This window comes from Betta splendens, chromosome 10, assembly GCF_900634795.4.
Source record: "Betta splendens chromosome 10, fBetSpl5.4, whole genome shotgun sequence".
Taxonomy (NCBI): domain Eukaryota; kingdom Metazoa; phylum Chordata; class Actinopteri; order Anabantiformes; family Osphronemidae; genus Betta; species Betta splendens.
In genome coordinates, this window is record NC_040890.2 from 8,141,765 (window position 1) to 8,162,602 (window position 20,838).

At 42.4% G+C, this 20,838-nt stretch overlaps 1 protein-coding gene and 2 long non-coding RNA genes across 5 annotated transcripts in view; 1 reads left to right on the top strand and 2 right to left on the bottom strand.

Annotated features, from left to right (window-relative positions):
* The window catches only part of LOC114864779 (uncharacterized), a 27,515-nt gene extending 25,003 nt beyond the window's left edge, over nucleotides 1-2,512 (bottom strand). The window contains exon 1 of one of the 2 annotated variants that reach the window (XR_008695942.1): nucleotides 2,281-2,512. This is a non-coding gene — a long non-coding RNA (uncharacterized LOC114864779). Of the gene's footprint in view, nucleotides 1-1,780; nucleotides 2,260-2,280 lie in introns of those variants that run through there. The other variant, XR_003787400.3, reaches the window with a different exon arrangement.
* A 5,183-nt stretch (nucleotides 2,513-7,695) lies between these two features.
* Nucleotides 7,696-9,564, bottom strand: LOC121202542 (uncharacterized). The gene is made up of 3 exons (XR_005898239.2): nucleotides 9,500-9,564; nucleotides 8,613-8,914; nucleotides 7,696-8,473 (listed from the first exon to the last, which is right to left on the bottom strand). It is a non-coding gene; the product is annotated as an uncharacterized LOC121202542 (long non-coding RNA).
* Nucleotides 9,529-20,378, top strand: clint1a (clathrin interactor 1a). Of its 2 annotated transcripts, none has more exons than XM_029165663.3 (12): nucleotides 9,529-9,718; nucleotides 12,348-12,452; nucleotides 13,045-13,141; nucleotides 13,483-13,591; nucleotides 14,055-14,219; nucleotides 14,317-14,494; nucleotides 14,685-14,904; nucleotides 14,985-15,075; nucleotides 15,551-15,616; nucleotides 16,088-16,368; nucleotides 17,437-17,629; nucleotides 17,746-20,378. In XM_029165663.3, exons 1-12 carry the CDS (start codon nucleotides 9,678-9,680, stop codon nucleotides 18,120-18,122), a joined length of 1,923 nt encoding a protein of 640 aa, XP_029021496.1. In that variant the 5' UTR covers nucleotides 9,529-9,677; the 3' UTR covers nucleotides 18,123-20,378. The 2 variants fall into 2 exon arrangements, with proteins under 2 accessions (XP_029021496.1, XP_029021497.1); XM_029165664.3 differs by lacking the exon at nucleotides 9,529-9,718 and adding an exon at nucleotides 9,840-10,521.
* Nucleotides 20,379-20,838: the final 460 nt, after the last annotated feature.

Sequence of the window (20,838 nt, forward strand, 5' to 3'; positions counted from 1 at the left end):
CACACAAAATTCTGCAGCGAGTCATTGAGAGCAAATGGGGTAGAGTTATTTCTATAAAGGGTCTCAGTGGGTCTCAAAGATCTCTACTCCTGCCAACTGGGAGCGATTTAGCGAAGCCCACGCTGGTATATTAGTAACTGAAGACGTCTGGGGACAAAGTTGCTCTCTCGAAAACCCTATCCCTCCTCTGTGACCTCCAGAGCATTCACAACTGGGACCGGTAGGCTGCCTCCATCTTTTGCCTTCAGTTATCTCACTTCCCCTTTTCTTTTCGACTTTTGGTTCCTTTTTCCGCGAGCTTCTTTCTTTTTTTGCAAGCAGGGTTATCTTTTTGTGTCCATGTATATTCTTGCCTTTTATTCCACCCATATTCTACCCTATTTTTTCCACATTCCCCTCACTTGCTCTCGCCTCCATCCCCTCTCTCTCTCTCTCTCTCTCTCCCTCTCTCTCTCTCTCATCCCCTCCTCCCTCCCTCCTTGGCCCCAGGGACGGACTGCTGATAGACTGTGTACACCAGCTGCCCAGGGGCTATTTTTAAGGAGCATTTGTCCTTCTCTTTTCCTCTGGAGACTGACTCAACCCAACAACATCTCCGTCCGTGCACACTCACATGTGCACACAGACCCACACACAGACATTAACACATGCACTCATTAGCCCGTGAGCATGCATGCCCCACACTTTCTCTCTCACACGTATCCTCCGTCCAAGGGCATTCTGTAAATGCAGGGGCAGCTTGTAGCGGCGTTGCCCACTGCTTAACTGCACAGGAGCCCAGGCGCTCCCAGCCTCAGAGGGCTCATAAAGCTACCTTCCTCCCAGGGCTTGGCTAATACTCTCTCTTGTTCTAACCCTGTCTTACAATAGTTTGTAAAACAATACTGTAAAACGCTGTTGCTGAGTATTGCGTCAGGCTGCTTTCATCACTAAACCCACAGCAGCCAATAGGGGCCCGTGAATAATGCATACAGGAAGTTGGAAGAGTTGAGTTCCGTGGCACCTCGTGAACTGCGGCTTAACACCATTGTTGTGCGTCTTGTTTGACCCTGTTTTCGCGTCATGTTCAAATACAAAGGCTGAAAAACAGAGTGGCAAAACCCTGAGAATATAACAGACAATATGGCAAATAACTATAATTAGTCTGCCCACTGCTAACACAGTCCCGAACAATTCAGAATTTATTTCAATATTCACTTGTAACCTTGGTAATAATTGTAAAGTGAATTTGTTAACAAGCTGCTAAATTATGTTCAAAGCGCAGAATCTAGGCTGTGAACCTCACTTTTGTGTTGTGTTCAACCACTGCTGCTCAAAGCAAATGCAAAAAGATAAAATGAATCCTCAAACAACTGCTCCAGCAACCTCGTTAAGACATTATTTACTTTCATCGTTAGCCAAGGAAGAGGACACTAAAAATCTGTCAGCAGCCTGAGACGCCTGCTCGAGTGTCTGAGCACTGTTTAATTGTGCCATTTATCAGCCAAAAAAGCCTACACACTCATAAATAAACACAATGCCCGAGCAAAGGAATTATAAAAATGTCACGGCGAACCCACGAGTGAGGCCGGCGTTGATGCATATTAAGCGATTTAGTCAGTGAAGGAGTGGAGCAAAAATATGATGGTTAATTTAAGAGTCATTAAAATTGTATGAATGTGCATTGCGCTTGCTTAGAGTGGGATTTTCTCTGATCAGTAACGAAGAGGGAGAAAGAGCAATACAAGCTGCCACACATTGTGGTCCATAAACTCACTGATTGATCATAGTAGAAGCAAACCTGAGAGGGAGGCCCAATCGATGTTCCTCCGACCGAGATGCTGCGTTCGTGCGCGAGCGCGTGTTTACGTGGGCATGTGTGGGCTGCGAGCGTGCGTGTTTACGTGTGCTGTACTCGCGAGGCACAAGCGCGCGCTATTTTGTCCGGATGTGTTTACAAGGCTTTTCGTCTCATGCATATCGAAGCGCGTGCTCGCGCGTGCGCACGCGCGCGTATTTTTTATTTTTTTTATTTTGCGTGCGCGCGTGTGTTTCCCTCATTTGAGGAAAGACAATGTTCTACATTCCACAGGGGAACAGAGTCATTACCGAAGCAGGAACTCAAGCCTGGAGGCCACGGCTCTGCATGTAGTGTGAATAGATCGAGCTCGTTTCTCGCTGAGACGTGCTGTACAACACACACGCCGCCATTACCAGTGCCCCGCAGTTCAAACCTCACTCCCACCTTGTTTTTCGCTGGGAAAAATAGACAAAGTTGACACAAACACGCGTCTGTCTCACCGCGGCAACGCGAAGGTCTCACGCCACGTTTTGGTTTTGCCGACAAACAACTTTCTAAAAAAATTTTTTTTATTTCCCCGAAATGCGGGTGGACGCATGCGGGAGGACACGCGGGTCTGAGGCAGGCTGGGTTCTCTGCTGGTTGAACCCAACGCTCCGGCTCCGATCGGCCGCTCCGTGTCTGAAGCCCTCTGCTGCCCTCTGTTGGTGACGGAGCCTCAGACGCGGCTCCCACGCAGCACAGGTACGAGCATATGGCAGCTGTCTATCACCAAATAACAGGTGTGGGAGTGATTCTCCCACACTGCTCCTCTCCCTTTGTCAGTTCTCCTCCTGGCATAAAGCAGACAAAGTACAGCCTGGGTTAATTTCCCCTGTTGCTTACACACACAGGTCGTTAGCACGGCTCACAGGAAACTATTGTTCCATCATAATAGATGGCAATCAGAGGTGAGGTCTGATATCGCCTGATGTCACCTGATGCTCCGTCTGTTCGTCCCTGTCAGCCTGCTGCTCCGCCGCCGCCGCTCTTTTTCCCGTCGCATGCTTTAAAGCGCGAAAAGCGCCGTTGAAGTGCGATGTGTCATATTCACGGCTATATTGCACATTTCATCATAATTTGTAGTTTTTCTCCTCCTCTTGTTCTCTTAGCCACTAAATTAAGCATGACATATCTGGGTTGCGATGTGCACGTTGCACGTAACGCAATAGTTAATGTCTTTTGATGGCACACACACACATACACACACACACACACACACACACCACCTCTAACTCACACTCAACACTACGTCCTCTTTTAACCTCCTTTAAAGAACTTCTGGACATCCACAAAGTCATTTCATTCCATTCAGCCACTTTTGACATATGTTATGGTCACATTTTCTGCCATCCTTCTAATATCAGCGATGTGTTTCCAGGACCCACAGTAATAAATATTGTTACAGATGTGCAGCGTGCTCACACTGTATCACAATAGTGTTGATTTTGATTGACACCACGGGTGATGTGTAGAAAATATGAATATTTACAGTATTAGTATTAGTCATGGTAAAAATTCCAGTCACATCACATACATACGCTTAAACCACCCTTGATCTATAAACAGACTGAGAATGAGGGGCCTTGATTGGCTGAGAGAATGATTGACAGCTGAACGAGTGGAACCTTTGAATGTGAAACTCAAAGGAAAGATGGGAAGCGTGTTTGTGCAGGTCCCAAGGGGGGAAAAGCCTGGGTTTCACACACACACACACACACACACACACACACACACACACACACACACACACACACACACACACACACACACACACACACACACACGCACACACATTGTGATCTTGCTCTACTTTGGGGCTGTGCTCCACATGAAAGCGTTGATGCTTCCTGCTGTTTGAGACGAGCTGTGTGTTGCGCTGTAAAGGAACATGCAGGTCTGTATACACACACCGACGGACAGGCCTGCGAGGAGACCGGAGCAGGTGACACCGCATCCGTCTACAGTCGACTGGCCTTTGTGGAAAATCTCTCCTCCTTTGTCTCATCTTCTGTGTGTCTGTCGTTCCTTTCTGTCTTTTTTATATTTCAATTTCCTTCTTTCTTGCCTTTCTTTCCTTTCACTTCTACTTGTCCCCAGGGGGAAAAATGAGTGAGATTCATTCACATCTTCAGATACACTCAGCTAACACAAAACAGCAAAATAACATTTCTTTCCATTCAGTTTTCAGCCTGTTTTGTCAACTTCTATCTTCATCATTCCGGCAGGAAAAAAAATCTGAATATTTGAATTTCATACAAAATATGACTATGATTAATTATAATGATGTGTCAGTATGTTACTGACTCATCATTTCCTTAAATTTACATTTAATATACTGTAGAAAGTGAATGTATCACTATGTTGTACAAATGGCAGAATGTGGAGGCGCCGTGCCCTTGAATATCCCCCTGTTGAAAATAAGTCTTAGCCAATTAACAATGTCTTCCACTAGGTCTGCATGCATGCATGCAAACACACATGCGCGTGCACACACACACACCTAAACCTCACAGCTCATGGGACCAAACCTCATTAACTGCTCTGAGACAGACACTCTCTCTTTAATCAATCCTTTTCTAAGACTGTGCGCACATGCAGGAATGGTGACAATACAACGCAAACCCAAACACACAAACACACACACACACACACACACATACACACACACACACACACACACACACAGGAAGGGAGGGAAGCTTAGATACATTCACACACGGGTCTCCCAGAGAGAAAAACATGGTCATTTGCCAGGGTGATTCAACTCTAAAACACCCTAATTACATCGACAAAGCCACTTTGTTTTGGTGCTGGATGAAATGTGAATGATTTAGCATATTATTATTATGCCTCTGAAATATTAACCAACCCCAGGGGACTTTATCTGCTCTTTTAAATATATGCAAATTATTTTATTTTGGTTTGGTTTGTTTCCAGTGACTTTTGTGAATTGTGTTTGGATAATTAAATGAGTGCGTGCAGATGTAGAATCGCAAGCAGTGCCTACGCGATATGATGATCTGCCAGATTAGCATACAAATTAGGAGCGTTGCACCTCGACTGCTAATCGACTAACTTTTGTTTTCGCTCCAACCTTGACCTATTTGAAACACACACCCGGCGTCTGGCCTTGGAGTGGGAATGTAAACACTGTTCCCTGGCTTTTAATTGATAAGAGGCATTTGATATTGTCCTTCATTGCGAGCACTTCTCATTTGGCTTGTGTCAGGCTCTTTCAATTACGACTGTCCTCCCATCACGCGCCGCGCTCATTCGCGCGGCTCCCGCTGGATTGATGTTGCGCCGCGGAGCGACCGCTGACGGCAGGCACCGCGCTTCTGCATTGACACAGCAACTCTCAGCGTTTGCCAGACGGGTGTGTGAACAGCCCTGCTTCTGTTTGAACCAGGTACTCTTTTTCTCCTACTCCACACTTTAGACGAACGTCCTCCGAAATGATGCAGTGGATCTGGAAAAGTTGACATGCAGAACGGCAACATTTTAGCTCTGTCTTACTTCGCTGATTGCCTTGTGAATCCCTGATGGGTTCCGCTTCGTACATAATCATTTCCCTAACATGGGATAATTTGATTCTATTACTCTAACAACAGCGCAAACAAATTGCCTACGTAATTTACTGGGCCAATAATAGCAAAAACAGATGTTGTAATGTTACTGTGGCTTTCCAGCCTGCCATTTACATGGATTTATACCAAACTGGATAGAATCAGTGCGATACATTTATGAACACCCAGCCTCTTGTTTACTTAAGGCATTTTGTGTGTCCAAACATGCATAATTATGGTTTGGCAGAGTGCTGATCTTCAGCCTCTGTGTCTCAATCCCTGCACCCACACAGCTCCGGGTCTTTTTCCAAACCCCGAGGTCTTTTTTCACAACTTCCCTTCAGCTTTTCCACGGCCCTCTCTCAGCTTATCGGGGCGATTTCCTGAGGAGGTTCGACACACAAACAACATCTGTGTATCTCGCCAGTCGGATTATCTTGTCTAATGCTGCGGTTGGCTCCTTCCTTGTGCGTCCCGCACACTCTACCTCGCCATTCACTGTTTCATATGCCCTCCAAAGCCCTCTGCTCTGTCCCATTTCTCCCATTGCCTCGGGTCCTTTTTGACACCCCTGGCATGTTAATGGGCCAATCAGAGACACTGTCCTTGAGAATCTCACTTTGGCTCATTTTCATACTATACCCCCCCCCCCCACCCTCACATACACACACACATTCACACACCCACCTCTCAGATTTATAACCTCTGCTGCTTACAGCTCCAGATGTTTTGTTCTGGTTTTTACTCTCTGTAATTGCTAATTCAATCTGGTTGTAAAGGAGCAGATGCTCTCAGGACTTGAGCATACCTGTGTGGGTTTCACTATGTGTATATGTGTGCATTTTCTCGCCCATGTACAAAGCTACAGGATTTACTGTAACACCCCGAGTCATAAACATAAGCCTTCACAATTACAACATCTCGTCTCCTCATGTTGCGGAACAGCGGCAACAGCGGTTTTAGCTAACAAAGAATTACACATTGGCAACTTTGCTGTTTTAGTGGCACTGACAGTTGGCTTCGGAGGCCTGCACTGGAGTGAGAGCCCCTCTCATCATCCCCAAAAAATAAAACCTCATCTTCCATCTTGTTTCTCACCGAGGGAAAGTGGCAACGCAGTTCAGTTTGGAGAGAAAAATAAACAGGCCGGTTATCCACAGGAATGTGAACGCTACTTCAGTCCCATTAGGAACATCTGTGTGTGTGGTTTGAGATCACAGCGGGTTGTCTGTGCAACTTTGAACATATGACAAGTGGCCTCATTGTTTAAGCATATTCAATAACTCCACACTGTGCCAGATATGCTCTGCTTTTTTGCGGACATATCTGTGCAGCACACACATGTTTACACACACACACACACACACACACACACACACAAACACACACACACACACACACACACACACACACACACACACACACACACACACACACACACACACACACACACACACACACACACACACCACCACCACAGTGGATCTGTCATGTGTCATGAAGACAGGGGTCAGATACTGTGTGATGTGTGTGGGGGTTATATCGCTTGGGAAAAGTACTAAAGATCTTACCGGGGCTGCAACAGGGCCAACAATAACAGCCTGAAATATAACAGCATTGAAAGAACCCTCACTCTGACAGGAGGAAAAGCGGGCCCCAGCGAGTGACTGAACAGATCACAACCTCTTCTGTGGCCGCAAAGATGGACAGGATTGTTAATTCATAGCTAATGCACAAAACAAAGAACATTGTTTGGTAACGACACTGTGAAAAAGAAAAAAAAGCACAGGGCTGTGAGAGATTGGAAGCACATGTTTGTGGAGAAAAGGAGAAGAGGGGAGCAGTGGAAGCAGCATTTTCTGGGCCCGTTCTCCAAATCTAGATGATGTTTTGGCCACATTTATCATGGGAACTTGGAATGGTCACGTAAACATACAACCTCGGCCCCCCAGTGATGTGCACAGATGCTCCACACACTCCATCCCTGTGCCACCATCAGCAGAATCCTGAACCCGAAAAGTCAGAGTGCCCCCTAGTGCTGCTCCTCTTACCATCACGGCGTGTTTATCGGCTCAGTTTTTTTTTTTTTTTTCATCTCTCAAGACTCAAACGCTGTTAGTGACAACTAGGTCTCAGTAGACCAAATTGATGATCAACCAAACAGCAACATGATGAATAGAACATTGTTATAAAATATGAAATATCAAGCAAACGCTGTCACTTCCTTCCACATCCAAAGGGAGAATCTGGGTCTACGAGATAAAGAGAACATTTTTGCATAAAAACTCACCACAAAACCGCCAAAGTTTCACTACTTAAATGTTATTTGAGACCTTCTGCCAGCTACATTTTACCCCAATTGCTTAGCACAATATTGTATTTACAACAAATCGCACAGCTTCATCCCAACCACATACAGTAAAACATACACGTCCTGTTCATCGTTAGACAGAAAACTGATCTTTAAGGACACAGAGCTTTTTCAATCAGAGCTCTGATTGAATACTTTGCCATCCTCAGCAATAGCACACTCACAAATACACATGCATTGTTGACAGAGACTGTCTTGAACAACATCATTTACCACTTAGGCCCCTCCCAGAGGACCGTGCCATTCTTAATGCGTGGCAGATAGGTTGATAGCTCTGGTTTCTGTCGAGAAGTGCATGTCAATCAACAGCTCGCGTCAACGTCACTGCGGCAAAGTGTTTCTGAAAGATCTTTTTACTGAGTGCTTTTCTATCCATCCTCTCCCGACCCACACACACGCATTCACTAAAAGACACACTTACACATGCACAAACACACATACACAGCCATTTCCATCCCAGCAATCACTTCTCCTAGAGTTCTTCTCTTCGGACGTGTAACAGTAATTGAGGTTGCTCCCTTGGGTGCAGTGCATTCTGGGCCGTGAAGTGCTGTTTCTTGTTGGGTTTTTTTTCCTCAAATGGGTTGTATTTGGCTATTGTGTTGTTGCTTCCTGTTCTCCTATAGAAGTGTAAGCACTGGGCCACATTTACACGTATCATTAGAGAACAGAGGTGCTGCAGGGTGTGGGGCACAGGAGGGCTTATCTTGTCCCCTGAAATATAAATCAATAAAACAAAAAGTCCTAATATGTGGCATATACTCATTTATAGCAACTAAATAAAATGATTTAAAGGAAGAGTAAAGTAATTATACTGTAACACTTGCTTATCTCAGTTATAAAATGACTGTACCTGCAGGATTTGCCAACACTCAGTCAGTCAAGGTTGTTTACTTCCTAAGCTGGCCTGCCTGCTCCTAACACCAGGCCTGGCTGTGGCACAGCCCCCGTGACCTTTCTGCACGTTGATGACGTTGTCCGTCCAGAAGAGGGAGTGATTGATCTGGATTGACACAAACAGCGAGTGCCCTGCCTGGCCTGTCACACAGCATCACTGGGTCATTGTAGCATGCCTGAATGCCAGATGAGGAAGGGATGGAGAACACAGGGGGTGCTGACCTGCGGGCTATGATGTAGGGCACAGTTTGGGGAAAACTGGAAAACATTCGGAAAAGTAAGATAGATTTTGCAGTGGGAGATTACTTTAATTAAGAATAAGAAAGGATTAAGAATAAGAAATATTGATTCATTGCATGTGTTTTATAGAGAGACAGTGCCTTTTTGTTGCATGAACACTAATAATATAATGTTTAACATATAATCTATTAGAGTCAACAGACAACAGCACGGTGGCAGGTTTCATTTTTAAGCCTTAGTTTTACATTTACTCACATATGCCTACCTGCGTTTTCATTCAGTACCTGTGGTTGCTTTTGAAAACCTATTTATGCTACTTTTTTATTTCGATCTCCTATAACTTGGCACCTGATACATATAGCAGTAACCAATGGCAACACAATAATGTAAGACAATGTACCAACCAAGCCAGTTTAACAGCCTGTTGAATTATATTCCCATTGCAGTTTATCCATGTGCTCAGAGAAGTCAAATACACACCCATATAAATGTCATTCATCCAATGGCGTGTATTATTGTTTAATTTATAGTTTGATTTGACTGCCTACAAACAGGTGGCTGAACACAAAGTAGAAACTACAAGTCCGATGCTGCTTTACGCACGTTTGATGACGTCACAGGGGCATTTCCCATAGTAACCTTCCTGTCTGCCTGCTGGTGCGTTTGCGCCTCCTGTCTAGAAAGAGACGTGGAGAAGAGTTAACTTTAGAGTTCAAGGTTTAGTGTTCGTCTGGAGTAAAGGGTTTTGCCGAGGCAGAAAGTCCCTTTTCACAGAGCCAAGATGCTGAACATGTGGAAAGTGAGGGAGCTGGTTGACAAAGCGTGAGTATACCGCGTCCGTTTCGTGTTTTATGCCGCTGTCCTCTACCTGTTTGAAAGAGAGACACGTACCCAAAACTTTGACGTCATGTCAGACGAACAAGTTAGCCACTCTGAATGCTAGCAGCGAGTTAGTTAGTTAGTTAGGCGACTCTGACTAATACTACGTGTCTTAACATGACTTCCGTGTCGCGGTGATTTGGTCTATTCGCTTAGTAAACGTTTACAGTGCTGTGGTGTCACGAATCATGAGCTTTGTGCCTTTTCTTCGGCAGTGCGAGCTAACTCCCGTAGCTAACAAGCTAATTATCTAGCCCGCTGGCTAGGTAGCGTTAGCTGACTTGGCTAGCCAGCTAAGCTAGTTTGACAGCTCCTGATATGAAAAAGCTCCAAAGAATGCTAAATGTAAGGCGACGTCGCCACTGTCTGGTCGTATATTTAGACGTATACATGGTTTTTATCACAAGTTGACACTTGTGGCTAAGTTCCACTCAACGTAAAGTACCCATACGTTAAATTTTAAGTTTAGCGTCCTTTACTGTTGAGTTGGATTCGTTCAGTTGCCGTTTGTTGTTCTCACAAACATTTCGTTATCGTCTCACACCCTTAACTGCTAGTAGAACTGGTCAGACATAAACGTAATAACGTGTATGTCTCCAGCAATGACTACCGTAGGGGTAGAATGTGGTCATAAGCCACATGTAGTTCATTTTGAAGCCCAGTGTGAGGCTAATTTGGGAACTTTTAGGATTTAATTAAAGTAGCCATACAACTGTCAGGTAGAGTTGTCTAGAAAGGCACAAAAGGTGAGTCCTTTGTACTTTTACTTTCAGGATGAGGGTCTGTTGGAGCCTGCATGTCCAGTAGCAAATTTATGTTAAAAGTTATCAAACCGCCGTCAGGGGCCTTGCACCCGAGGGATTACTGGTCTTTTGTTCACTATCAAAGTTTGTTTTCTGTTAGCCATGTGAACGTGCTGTCCTGCAGTCTTACAGCTGCGGTATTGCAAAATTCACCTACCCTTCAAAGGTTTAATAGTTTGTTATGCAAGCCAAACAACGAGGACAATAATGGCATGCTTTTAAATCCATCCAACATTGTATTCCTACTGAATGCTGGGGTGTGACCTCCTGGAACACGTTTTTGTTTCATGACAGGGGGTCGGACAGAGAAAGAAAGCGACTGCATCACACAAGGTTTAAGGAGAAGGAACATTTTGTGTTAATATATTTTCATGGGCGTTCAAACACTGTTTCCTTGAAGGTTCACCGAACGGAGTCACACTCCTTCACGCTGATGATGTTGCATAATGCAGCATTTCCTGTTTTTCTGATTAAATTGCAGTTTTTGCTGTGGTAGGACATGCAAAACTATTTTATTTTATTTTATTATTTATATTTCTACTTATAAATTGTCTTTAACAAAATGTAAGCAACTTATTTCCCAATTGGATTTAATAACTGAACTGCAGGATAATGTTTTGTCAACTACTGCACTGTAACAGTCCAACAGAAGTCTGCATGATAGTTTGCCACTGTGAGAGTATTTTAACTTCCGTTATAGCTGGTTCATATCTAGGACAGAATCCACCACACAGATAAGGCGTTGTTTCATTACATCACACTCTCTTATATTTTGCACGGCAGTAAGTGCAAATTCTGTTGTCTTCCTAGCATAGCATGCAATACTTGCATGTGTCGCAAGCAATGCGTTTGTAAAAATGCATGTTGGACATGAGAATAATTTCATCAGAATGAGGTTGGTAGTGATGCAGAATAATGCTTGATGTTTTTCTGGCTTCTCTTGGTACGTTGCTTTAACACATTGAAAGGGAGACACAGAGTGTAACTGTAAACCCTGTAACAAAATCAGTACTGTTCTATGACACGCCTTACATACTTCTCTAGTCTTTTATGAATCTTGTGTAACTCAAGCTTATAGGGGAAAACATACACTACACTATTTCAATATGCTATACATAAATCTCTTGGTGAACTAGATATTCTGCTATGCTTGCAACAGAGTCTTTCGTTAATTTTAGCACAATTTTTAAACATTCTGCAAAGACTGATAAGGAGGAGGTTGTTTTTTTGTTGTTTTTTGCTGCTTGCTACATCATGCATGCTTTGTCATCTGATTGAAAAGATAAAGACCATTAGTTAGCTATGTATTTCCAAAAAGTCTTGTTCAAATAGAGGCATTTGCTTATTTGTTTAGGAATCTGTCACCCTCCCCCAAGTACAAACCTACCACTTTGTCTAATTGGAGATTTCTTTTTTTTCTTTTGGTAATTTCTTGGAGCGTCAACAGGCAAGAAGTCACCCATAACGACCAAAGTCTGTTTCTCTGCGTGCTGTTTTTAGGCCCCATTTTGTGTGTTTATATTGGACACAGGTTTGCTTTTTGCTTATTTAATGCCTTGCTTTTTGATTTCACAAGTAGTTTGTTTTAGAGGACACACGCAAGCACTCCCTTTTAACCTTTGTATAGACAATGAGGAACATATGGGTGTGGCTATAGTGAAAGCCTTTGTTGGCCTCAATAGAGTCCACATATTAGAAACTTCTATAGTAAATGGTAGATGTACAGGCACAAATTTTTATTTTTTGTCTCTATTTTTCTCAATTTACAGAACCAACGTGGTGATGAACTATTCCGAGGTGGAGTCTAAAGTCAGAGAAGCCACCAATGATGACCCCTGGGGACCATCAGGGCAACTAATGAATGAAATATCAAGGTAAGGAATACTACAAACAGTGTTATGTCCTGCAAAAACTGCAAAGGTTATTTGTGTAAAAATCCCTGTAGGAACATTTGCTGGAGCTCACAACATTCATTTGTTTACAAAGGACATAGGGGGGAAAAAGTAAAAAAAAATTCAACGTAGCATTTTTATAATATTTTCCACTTACGACTTTATTTGACAGTGTTCTGAAACTATGTTGTTGTTTTTGCTGGGATGGTCACAGCAGCATTCAGATTACTTTAAGAACTGTAGTCCCACAATTCATAGTCATAGGGTTTTGACTGTGTTGACTTTGTTTGCTGTGCTATCCTGCAGTGCTGGGAACCGTGGCTTCATAAACATAAAAATGCCAAAGCAACTTGCCAAAGCAAAATGCCAAGTTTGATCTAAATGTACTATTGCCAAAGCAATAGTACTTTTAGATTCAACTTATTTTAGAAACCCCTGTTAAGTTTCTGCATAAAAAAACTGTAAAAGAACTAAACAGTCTTCCTGTTAATCGTCCTACAGTACAAATACACACTTCTATTAAACATTAAAATTACATTGTGTTAATCTTTTATCTGGATTTAATTGTTATCAGATGCACCTTCATGTATGAGCAGTTTCCGGAGGTGATGAACATGCTATGGGCCCGCATGTTGAGGGATAACAAGAAGAACTGGAGAAGAGTTTATAAGGTGTGCCAGCAAAGTTAATTAAAGCTTTCAATACTGTTTCCTTAATGTATATTTAACAAAATTCAATCCTATATGATATATATTATATATTTAAGTAGAAACCAGTGATAATTAGAAAAATTAATAAGCCTACATTTAACTAATGTTTTTTTTTTAAGTTTTATTGCTATTACTAATTTTTATAATTTAAAAAGTAAAATTGAATTGCAATTAATTTGATGTGAGCCGTAGTAGAAGGGAGAATTATTCTAACCAAAAAAGTCATATAGTTTATAAAAATTATTAGGTCAGATTGAGTTTATCAAGAATTAAATTCTTGATTCTTGTTGAACATCTTTCAGTCCCTGCTTCTGCTGGCCCATCTAATCAGAAATGGATCAGAGAGGGTTGTTACTAGTGCCAGAGAACATCTGTATGACCTGAGGTCGTTAGAAAGCTACCACTTTGTAGGTAAGTTATGGGTCTCATGCTTTACCTCTGTCCTTTTCTCTTTTCTTCACTTGGTGCAGTACATAGAAAACTGACATGCTTCTGTTTTATAAATAAATGTCTTTACTTGTTTTTTGTTGTTAAGGTACACTTGTACTCTTAAGCACTGCAAAAGATTAATAACAAAAGCTTCAGTGTAAACCGTTAATGAATGGATGAGGGTCACAAGCTCTGCTTATTCCTCAAACCCTTTAACCACCAACATGTACACACGCACGCGCAAACTGCCCTGAATTTGCCGAACAGATACAGTGTATATATATATATATATATTGTGTGTGTGTGTGTGTGTGTGTGTGTGTGTGTGTGTGTGTGTGTGTGTGTGTGTGTGTGTGTGTGTGTGTGTGTGTGTGTGTGTGTATATCTGAATTGATAAAGTGTCTGGTTTAGTCATTTCATTTTTAATCTCCATATCTCTTAATAGATGAGAATGGGAAAGACCAAGGTGTGAATGTGCGTCAAAAGGTGAAGGAGCTGGTGGAGTTTGTCCAGGATGATGAGCGGCTAAGAGAAGAACGAAAAAAGGCAAAAAAGAACAGAGACAAATACACTGGTGTTTCCTCTGACAGTATGGGATACCGAGGTTACTGTAAGTTATAACTTGTGCGGTTACAAACAAACATCCTGTGCTTTTAATGTTGTTTATCCTTGCTGTTTTTACACAAACTCAAATGATTTTCCTCCAGCGGGGGACCGGTACGACGATAACCGAGGGAAGTGGGACGATGACTGGGACAAGAGCAAGGGCCAATTCCCCTTTAGTGAGAAGTTGGGAGAGATCAGCGACAAAATAGGCAGCACAATCGATGACACCATCAGCAGATTTAGGAAGAAGGATAGAGACGACTCTCCAGACCGATTTAGGTAAGAGTCAGTTTTAGTTTAAGTCATGAGTGCTATTTTCAAATACTTAAATCTAGTTGTGAGCAGTATATGATAAGCCTTCATCCAAAACAGAATTTGATCTTGATGCACTTAATTTCTTAATAGCTTTAGAGGGATCAAATAATCTGTTGTGTAATAACATAACTTAATAACATAACTTTTTCCATAGTGATAACGAGGAGGACCGAGGTCACTCATCTCACAACGGCCAATCCAGAAAAGAGTTTAAAGATGATGAGGAGACTGTTACCACCAAAAGTGTACAAATTGTCCAAGCAACAGAGACAACAGCAACACGGAAGAGGGGAGGGGTCCCCTCCAAGAAGGTAGACCTGGGAGCAGCTGCTAACTATACAGGAGACGGTAGCCCACAGACCACCACCAAACAGGTAACATCAGCATATTGATTTTTTTTTTTTTATGCCTAAATTATTTTGTACTGATCTATTTGCTAATTATTTTTCAACAGCCCCAACCAGCAGCAGCCCCTCAACCTTCCAGTACTGGCCTAGCTGACCTACTAATGGTGGACTCAACCCCAAGCCAGCCTGCTGCCACAAGTATATTGTCACTCATTATAGTACTAGTTTGATATTCTGTGAAATGCACTTCATTGTTGTAGTACCCTGATGCTGAGAGCATTTCTGTGGTTTACCTTTTTATCTAAATTCATGGTAGACACAAGGTATTCCAGGAATAACCTTAAGCATTACAACACTGCCGACAGTGACTACTGAAGTAGACTCTGTTTGCAGTGACAGTGCCCAGCTGCTGATGCTAGCTTCAGATTTTGTGGACAGCAGGGGGGTGGGGAGTTGATGTATAGGAACTAAGTGCACCAGATGTTTTTGGAGCAGTCCCTAGTGAATGGAAAGGGTGGGAGCTGAACAGATGTTTGGTCTTCTCCACCTATTCACTGCCACCACCCCTCCCTTCTTTATTTGTGACACTGAAAGAATGCTAACTATGGTAGAATGACACCTGGAGCTCGCTTATATAAAATTGACACGTTTGTCTGTTTTTTCCGTAATGCAGACTTGATCGGAGGATTTGCGGACTTCTCCTCGCCTGCTGCCTCTGTCGGCCTCACCGCAGGATCTGGTTGGTTTTAGGACTTTTTTTTTTCTTGTAACATGTGCATATGTGTGCTGTTCTGTTGCAGCCATACTACTAGAATATTCAGAAAGCTGCTGGGAGGGAGCCCTGGCCATATGGAGCCTGCTACCTGCTCTGCATAACAAGAACAGACACACATCAACTCGTGTTATGGATGACAAGGAGACAGGGACAGAGGAACTCGGTGGGGGTGGCGGTAGCTGAGAAAGGGCGAGACAACAAGATTGGCCAGTTCAATGAAATTTTTAAACCTTGCACCAGTGGTCACTGAAAATGTGGCTGTCAAACTAGCTTCAGCTGTTTATCCATGATTACTGTGACATGTTCAGATCTGCATGCAGAATTCTTTTCCCCAGAATCTTGCAATTATTAACACTGCTCACAATACAAACTTTTCTAACACAAGACTGCTAACACAATTTAAACTAAACTAAATTTATTTTTTTTTCATTGCAGCAACACAAGCCTCTAGCAGCAACGGCGACTTCGGAGAGTGGAATGCCTTCCCTGGAGGTCAGATGCCAGCATCTGCTCAGACTGTTGACACCAGTGGAAACGACCTCTTTGGAGGCATGACAGTGGGTCCTGCCATTGCCCCAGTCTCGGCTCCTGCCTCAGCAAACCTGTTTGACTTGATGGGGCCAACTCAGTCCCTCACGTCCTCCCAGAGCGTTAACTTTAGCATGAGCAGCACACAGAGCATAAGCACCACAGGTCTGCCGCAGTCTATGTCACAGGTATGCATGATTGCATTCATACACACAGCACGCCCTGTTTCAATAATTTACACTGATATATCACTACATGACTCATGGGGGCATAAGTGTCACATGTGTAGACTGAATATCAGCAGCAAAGAAACCACACATCTATGCAGATTTTATTACTTTAAACTAGATTAATAAATCTGACTGTTTTCTTTTTTGATTGATATCTATCTGATGTCAAAGAGATGGTTTATTTGTTATTGAAAGGTTTGGTCTTGCGTATTGGACATTGTTGTCCCTGTAGGGGCTGCTAGACTCGACTCCTTTTAGACACCACCTGGTTTCACATGCACCATTTATAATGGTGACTGAAACAGTGTGACAGCAATACTTTGTTGAATTGGTTCAAGGTTGGTGCTAGAAAAAGTAGTAACTATGATTTTTGAAATTAAAGGAGAAGCCAATGGATGAAGGTCAAACAGATGTGACACGTTATTAACTTGATTTCGTTTAACTCCACATAATGCAGCATTTTTCATTTTTCTCACAGTTACTGTTACTCGCAGGCACTTGTTGACCACATTTGTCAGTTTGCATGTGTGATAGAGACGTACACCTTGTGACTGAAAGATGGAGGACTAGCATGATGGTAGAGGGTTAATATGCAGACTCACCAGATGCTCAACTCCCCCAGAGACCGCCCACTAACCACCCACTCCTCCTGTTACTGACACAAGGAATGAGACGAATCAGTTCTGACTTACAGAAACATTAAAACCCCCACAAAAGCCAGCATATGTCTACTATATTTCCATCTTAAAATGTTTTTGACCTACTTAAATAAACTTTGTTTCACTGAGAAAACACCCACCACTCACTTTTATTGGATTTACTTTACATTGTGTGTTTTAATGAGTTTAGAATAAGACACTGGCAGGTTTAAGTGGGTCAGGCTAAAGGATTAGGGTCTTAAATAATGACAAGAAATTGTATGTTTTCATGTCTTTCTGTGTTTAAGCTTTTAGTGTATACTTCTGTAGACTTTCTCTAACACTGTTTTTGGTTGTGCTTGTGTGTCTTTTTCACCTGCCTCTCCAGAACCTCGGGGGTCCCCTACAACCGCAGTTGATGCAGCCTGTGCAGCAGGGAGCGTCCTCTCAAAGTGCTGGAGCCAAAGCTCCTCTTCCTTCCACCTGGTCAGACCCCTCTGTAAACATCAGCCTGGACTTCCTGGGTCCAGGCATGCATCCTCCCAAACCTAGCCAGCCCACACTCAACACCCTCCAACAAGGTTAAATCTAACTAAATATGACAGTGATTTTGACATGACAGTGAAGTTTATTGTTCTCACATTTTAAATTAAGTTTGGACAATTCAGTTTATTTGGTTTATGTTTTTTTTTTTCAGGTAACCAGGTACCTGCTAATATGCTCTCCCAGGGATTTGCAAATATGAGCCTAGGAACCACAACAATCAGGCCACCCATTAACCCTAACCCTATGATGCAACCTGGAGCTGGCATGGGCATGGGCATGGCTATGACCCCCCAGCAGGGCATGATGGGGATGGGCATGACCATGGGGATGCCACAGGGAGGCATGACCATGGGGATGCCACAGGGAGGCATGACCATGGGGATGCCACAGGGAGGCATGACCATGGGGATGCCACAGGGAGGTATGACCATGGGGATGCCTGGTGCTATGGGGATGGGAATGAACCCTGCTCTCGTCCAACAGCCCAAATATGATGCCTTTGCTGACTTTGGCAACTTTGGAAAGTGATGGAGCTGGACAGCAAAGATTATCAGAAGCAGTGGCATCAGTCTCTCTCCGTCCATTGGTGAAGGATTGTTATGAGCTGCAAACAAAGAGTACTTGAATAATGTCAACTATCTTGTTAACACCCTGCAATCTCCTTATTTCACATGTTTGTGTGTGGTTGGTTGTGTGTATGTGTATGTAGTTTGAACCAATGATGTGTCTGGTCTATGGTGGTGGTCAGACATGCACACTGATGATGGTGATGATTATGATAATGAAGATGATGTGCCTTTCACTTAGTTAGGAATAAGGAGGAGGAAGCTGTGCCACCTAGCGAATGTCAGGGGAATTTGCTTTATAACCTCAATCAAGTGAAATCACCAGAACAGCAAAAAATCGGTGTATATATAATCACACAGTGATAGTCTGTGTGCATTATCAGTAACTTTACTGAATGGTAAGTTTAGATAACAGGATTAGCCATTTTAACTTTCTGATGTACGTTTGAGAATGTCAAGTTACCTCTTATTTGTCCACGTTCTTCCTTTTGATCTGTAAATAGAAATCTGGAGCCCTTACAAATAAGTTATAAAGTACCTACAGGAAAGGTAGTGACGGCGTGAAAAGTTGCATCAAACAGACCAAATCTGATATAAGATACACAACAAAGCACGCTGACACCTTCTGTTTGTAAACAAGAGTCCACGCTCTAAACGTGGCCTGTCACTGAAAGTAATGCGTTTAGTGTGAAAGCTATTAATTAATTTAACGACTTCCTTCTTCAACCGACCATCAGTTTGTAGCCTTGTTGGTGTGTGTATATATATATATATATATATTTCTATATATTTTAACATATGAAGAATATTCTAATCAGTTTGCATCCAAATGAGATAATCAGTAGGAAGGAGAAGCCTCATCCAGAGATTGTGAATTTGTTATTACAGCACACAGTGCCTGCGAGACCTTTTGCCTTTTTTTTCCTCCAACCTCTTTAAAGGAGGCGATGTGACTGTTCATTGTTGAAGACAGCTACCAGAGCTTCTCTTCCCTCCTGGGTACAAACATGTTTGTACTTACAACTTAAGCCAAGTGTACTGTCTGTACAGAAATTAGGTGCAATGAGTTACCATTTCACAGGCTCTGTTCTGTTTGTCAGGCACATTTTTATTATTCCTACTCTGTTCAAGGCCAGTGATGACTTCAGTTCTTCAGACACACAAACATGTTCATCATCTCGGCACCTGATGTGTTGATACAGACTGTTCCATCGTACACCTCTTCGTTTATATGTGCAGCTTGGTGAATGCTGCTGTTTCTTTCATCTTTATAAGGGTCTACATCAAAAAGTATCTTACCATTATGACAGCAACTATGTTTTCTATACATTGCAGCTCATCAGGTACATAATAAATGAGCGTCGCCAATTTGGTTTCTGATACACCCAGTTTATTGGTGTTGGTCAGATATACTGTAGATGTAACGTACACGGCCGTACGCAGCTAAGTGATCTGGTAGATGTCTGAAATGTTGCTCTTCAGTGGTTCAAGTGCCTGCTGGTGGTTGCCTCCCGACCTAATGAGTGATTGATAAGTAAATCTTGGCTACCTGACATGTTGGGTATGTCAACGAAGAGATAAATAATTCACTTGCCTGAGGAGAAGGCAGTGGATTCTGCAGCCCAGAAGGATTGAAGTTGTGCTTTCCTGCTCTCCCAAGGGTTTAAGAGGCTGAGCATACTAACACATGGTAGCACTCACTCAGAGACTGAAGCATTACAAAGACCAAAATCTGTTTGCTGTTTTTTCTAAAATATCAGTAGGTAGTTTTTATGCATTGTTTTCTACTTTGTATCATTTGATCTTCTCTAAAATGGGATTGTTACTTAAACACTAGTATATGCAATCTAAAGAAATTTAATTTTACATGACTCCCATTTTGATTTGATTTACACATTGAGATTCTTTATCAACAACATTAAACAGATGATTGAAATTTGTTAATGATGTGTGTTATTTGGTGTGCTGTGTCATTAGCCTCATCCAAAAGAGCTTCAAGCAGCAAAATTGAAGCCACTTGCGTCTGACTTTGAAATTCCATTAGTGAAAGCAACTTTAACTTCATTGTTTTATGTTAAGAAAAAACTTTAGTAAATATTAATTTACACATTCTATCATTAGGACAGAACGATAAGTGTGTCAACCACTTTGATTGAACCCAGATTTCAGCTGTCATTAAAGATTCTGGATACTTCAAAATAAAAGCTGTTGATCCTGCTCTAATGAAAGTCTTTCTCATAGCGAGCAGGGCGACCTGATTACTGAGGGAACTATCAAAGGAAAAGAACCCAGTTATGGTTCATGTCTTTAACACTATTGTTGTCCCCTTCTCATCTAATAAGGTCTGTTGGAACACTGGTGTGACAAACACAACTAAATCACAGCTTACGTTAAACAATTGACCCCGTTTTCCCTCTCTGGAGAGGACTGTTAAATAGGCTATACTAATAATATTCTGATGTATGAAAAGTAACAGTGTATAGATGAATAGCTTAGCCACTGACACGATTTGTCCTATTTGTGGCATAAAAATATATAGAAAGAGGGTCAGTTAAACTCTCATAAGTCAAATTACGGGAAACTAAAGTAAAAATTCTCGACAGACCCAGAAACATTACTGTGACATGCAATCATTCTGTGCGCTCATCATCCAAAAGCAACCTCTGCCATTAAAAAAA

What these genes read in the sequence shown, in the direction of transcription:
- clint1a (XM_029165663.3), top strand. Translation starts at nt 9,678, where the DNA reads ATGCTGAACATGTGGAAAGTGAGGGAGCTGGTTGACAAAGC. An exon ending in ACTGGAGAAGAGTTTATAAG is followed by an intron (nt 13,142 to 13,482) that starts GTGTGCCAGCAA and finishes AACATCTTTCAG; the next exon opens with TCCCTGCTTCTGCTGGCCCA. An exon ending in CGGCCTCACCGCAGGATCTG is followed by an intron (nt 15,617 to 16,087) that starts GTTGGTTTTAGG and finishes TTTTCATTGCAG; the next exon opens with CAACACAAGCCTCTAGCAGC.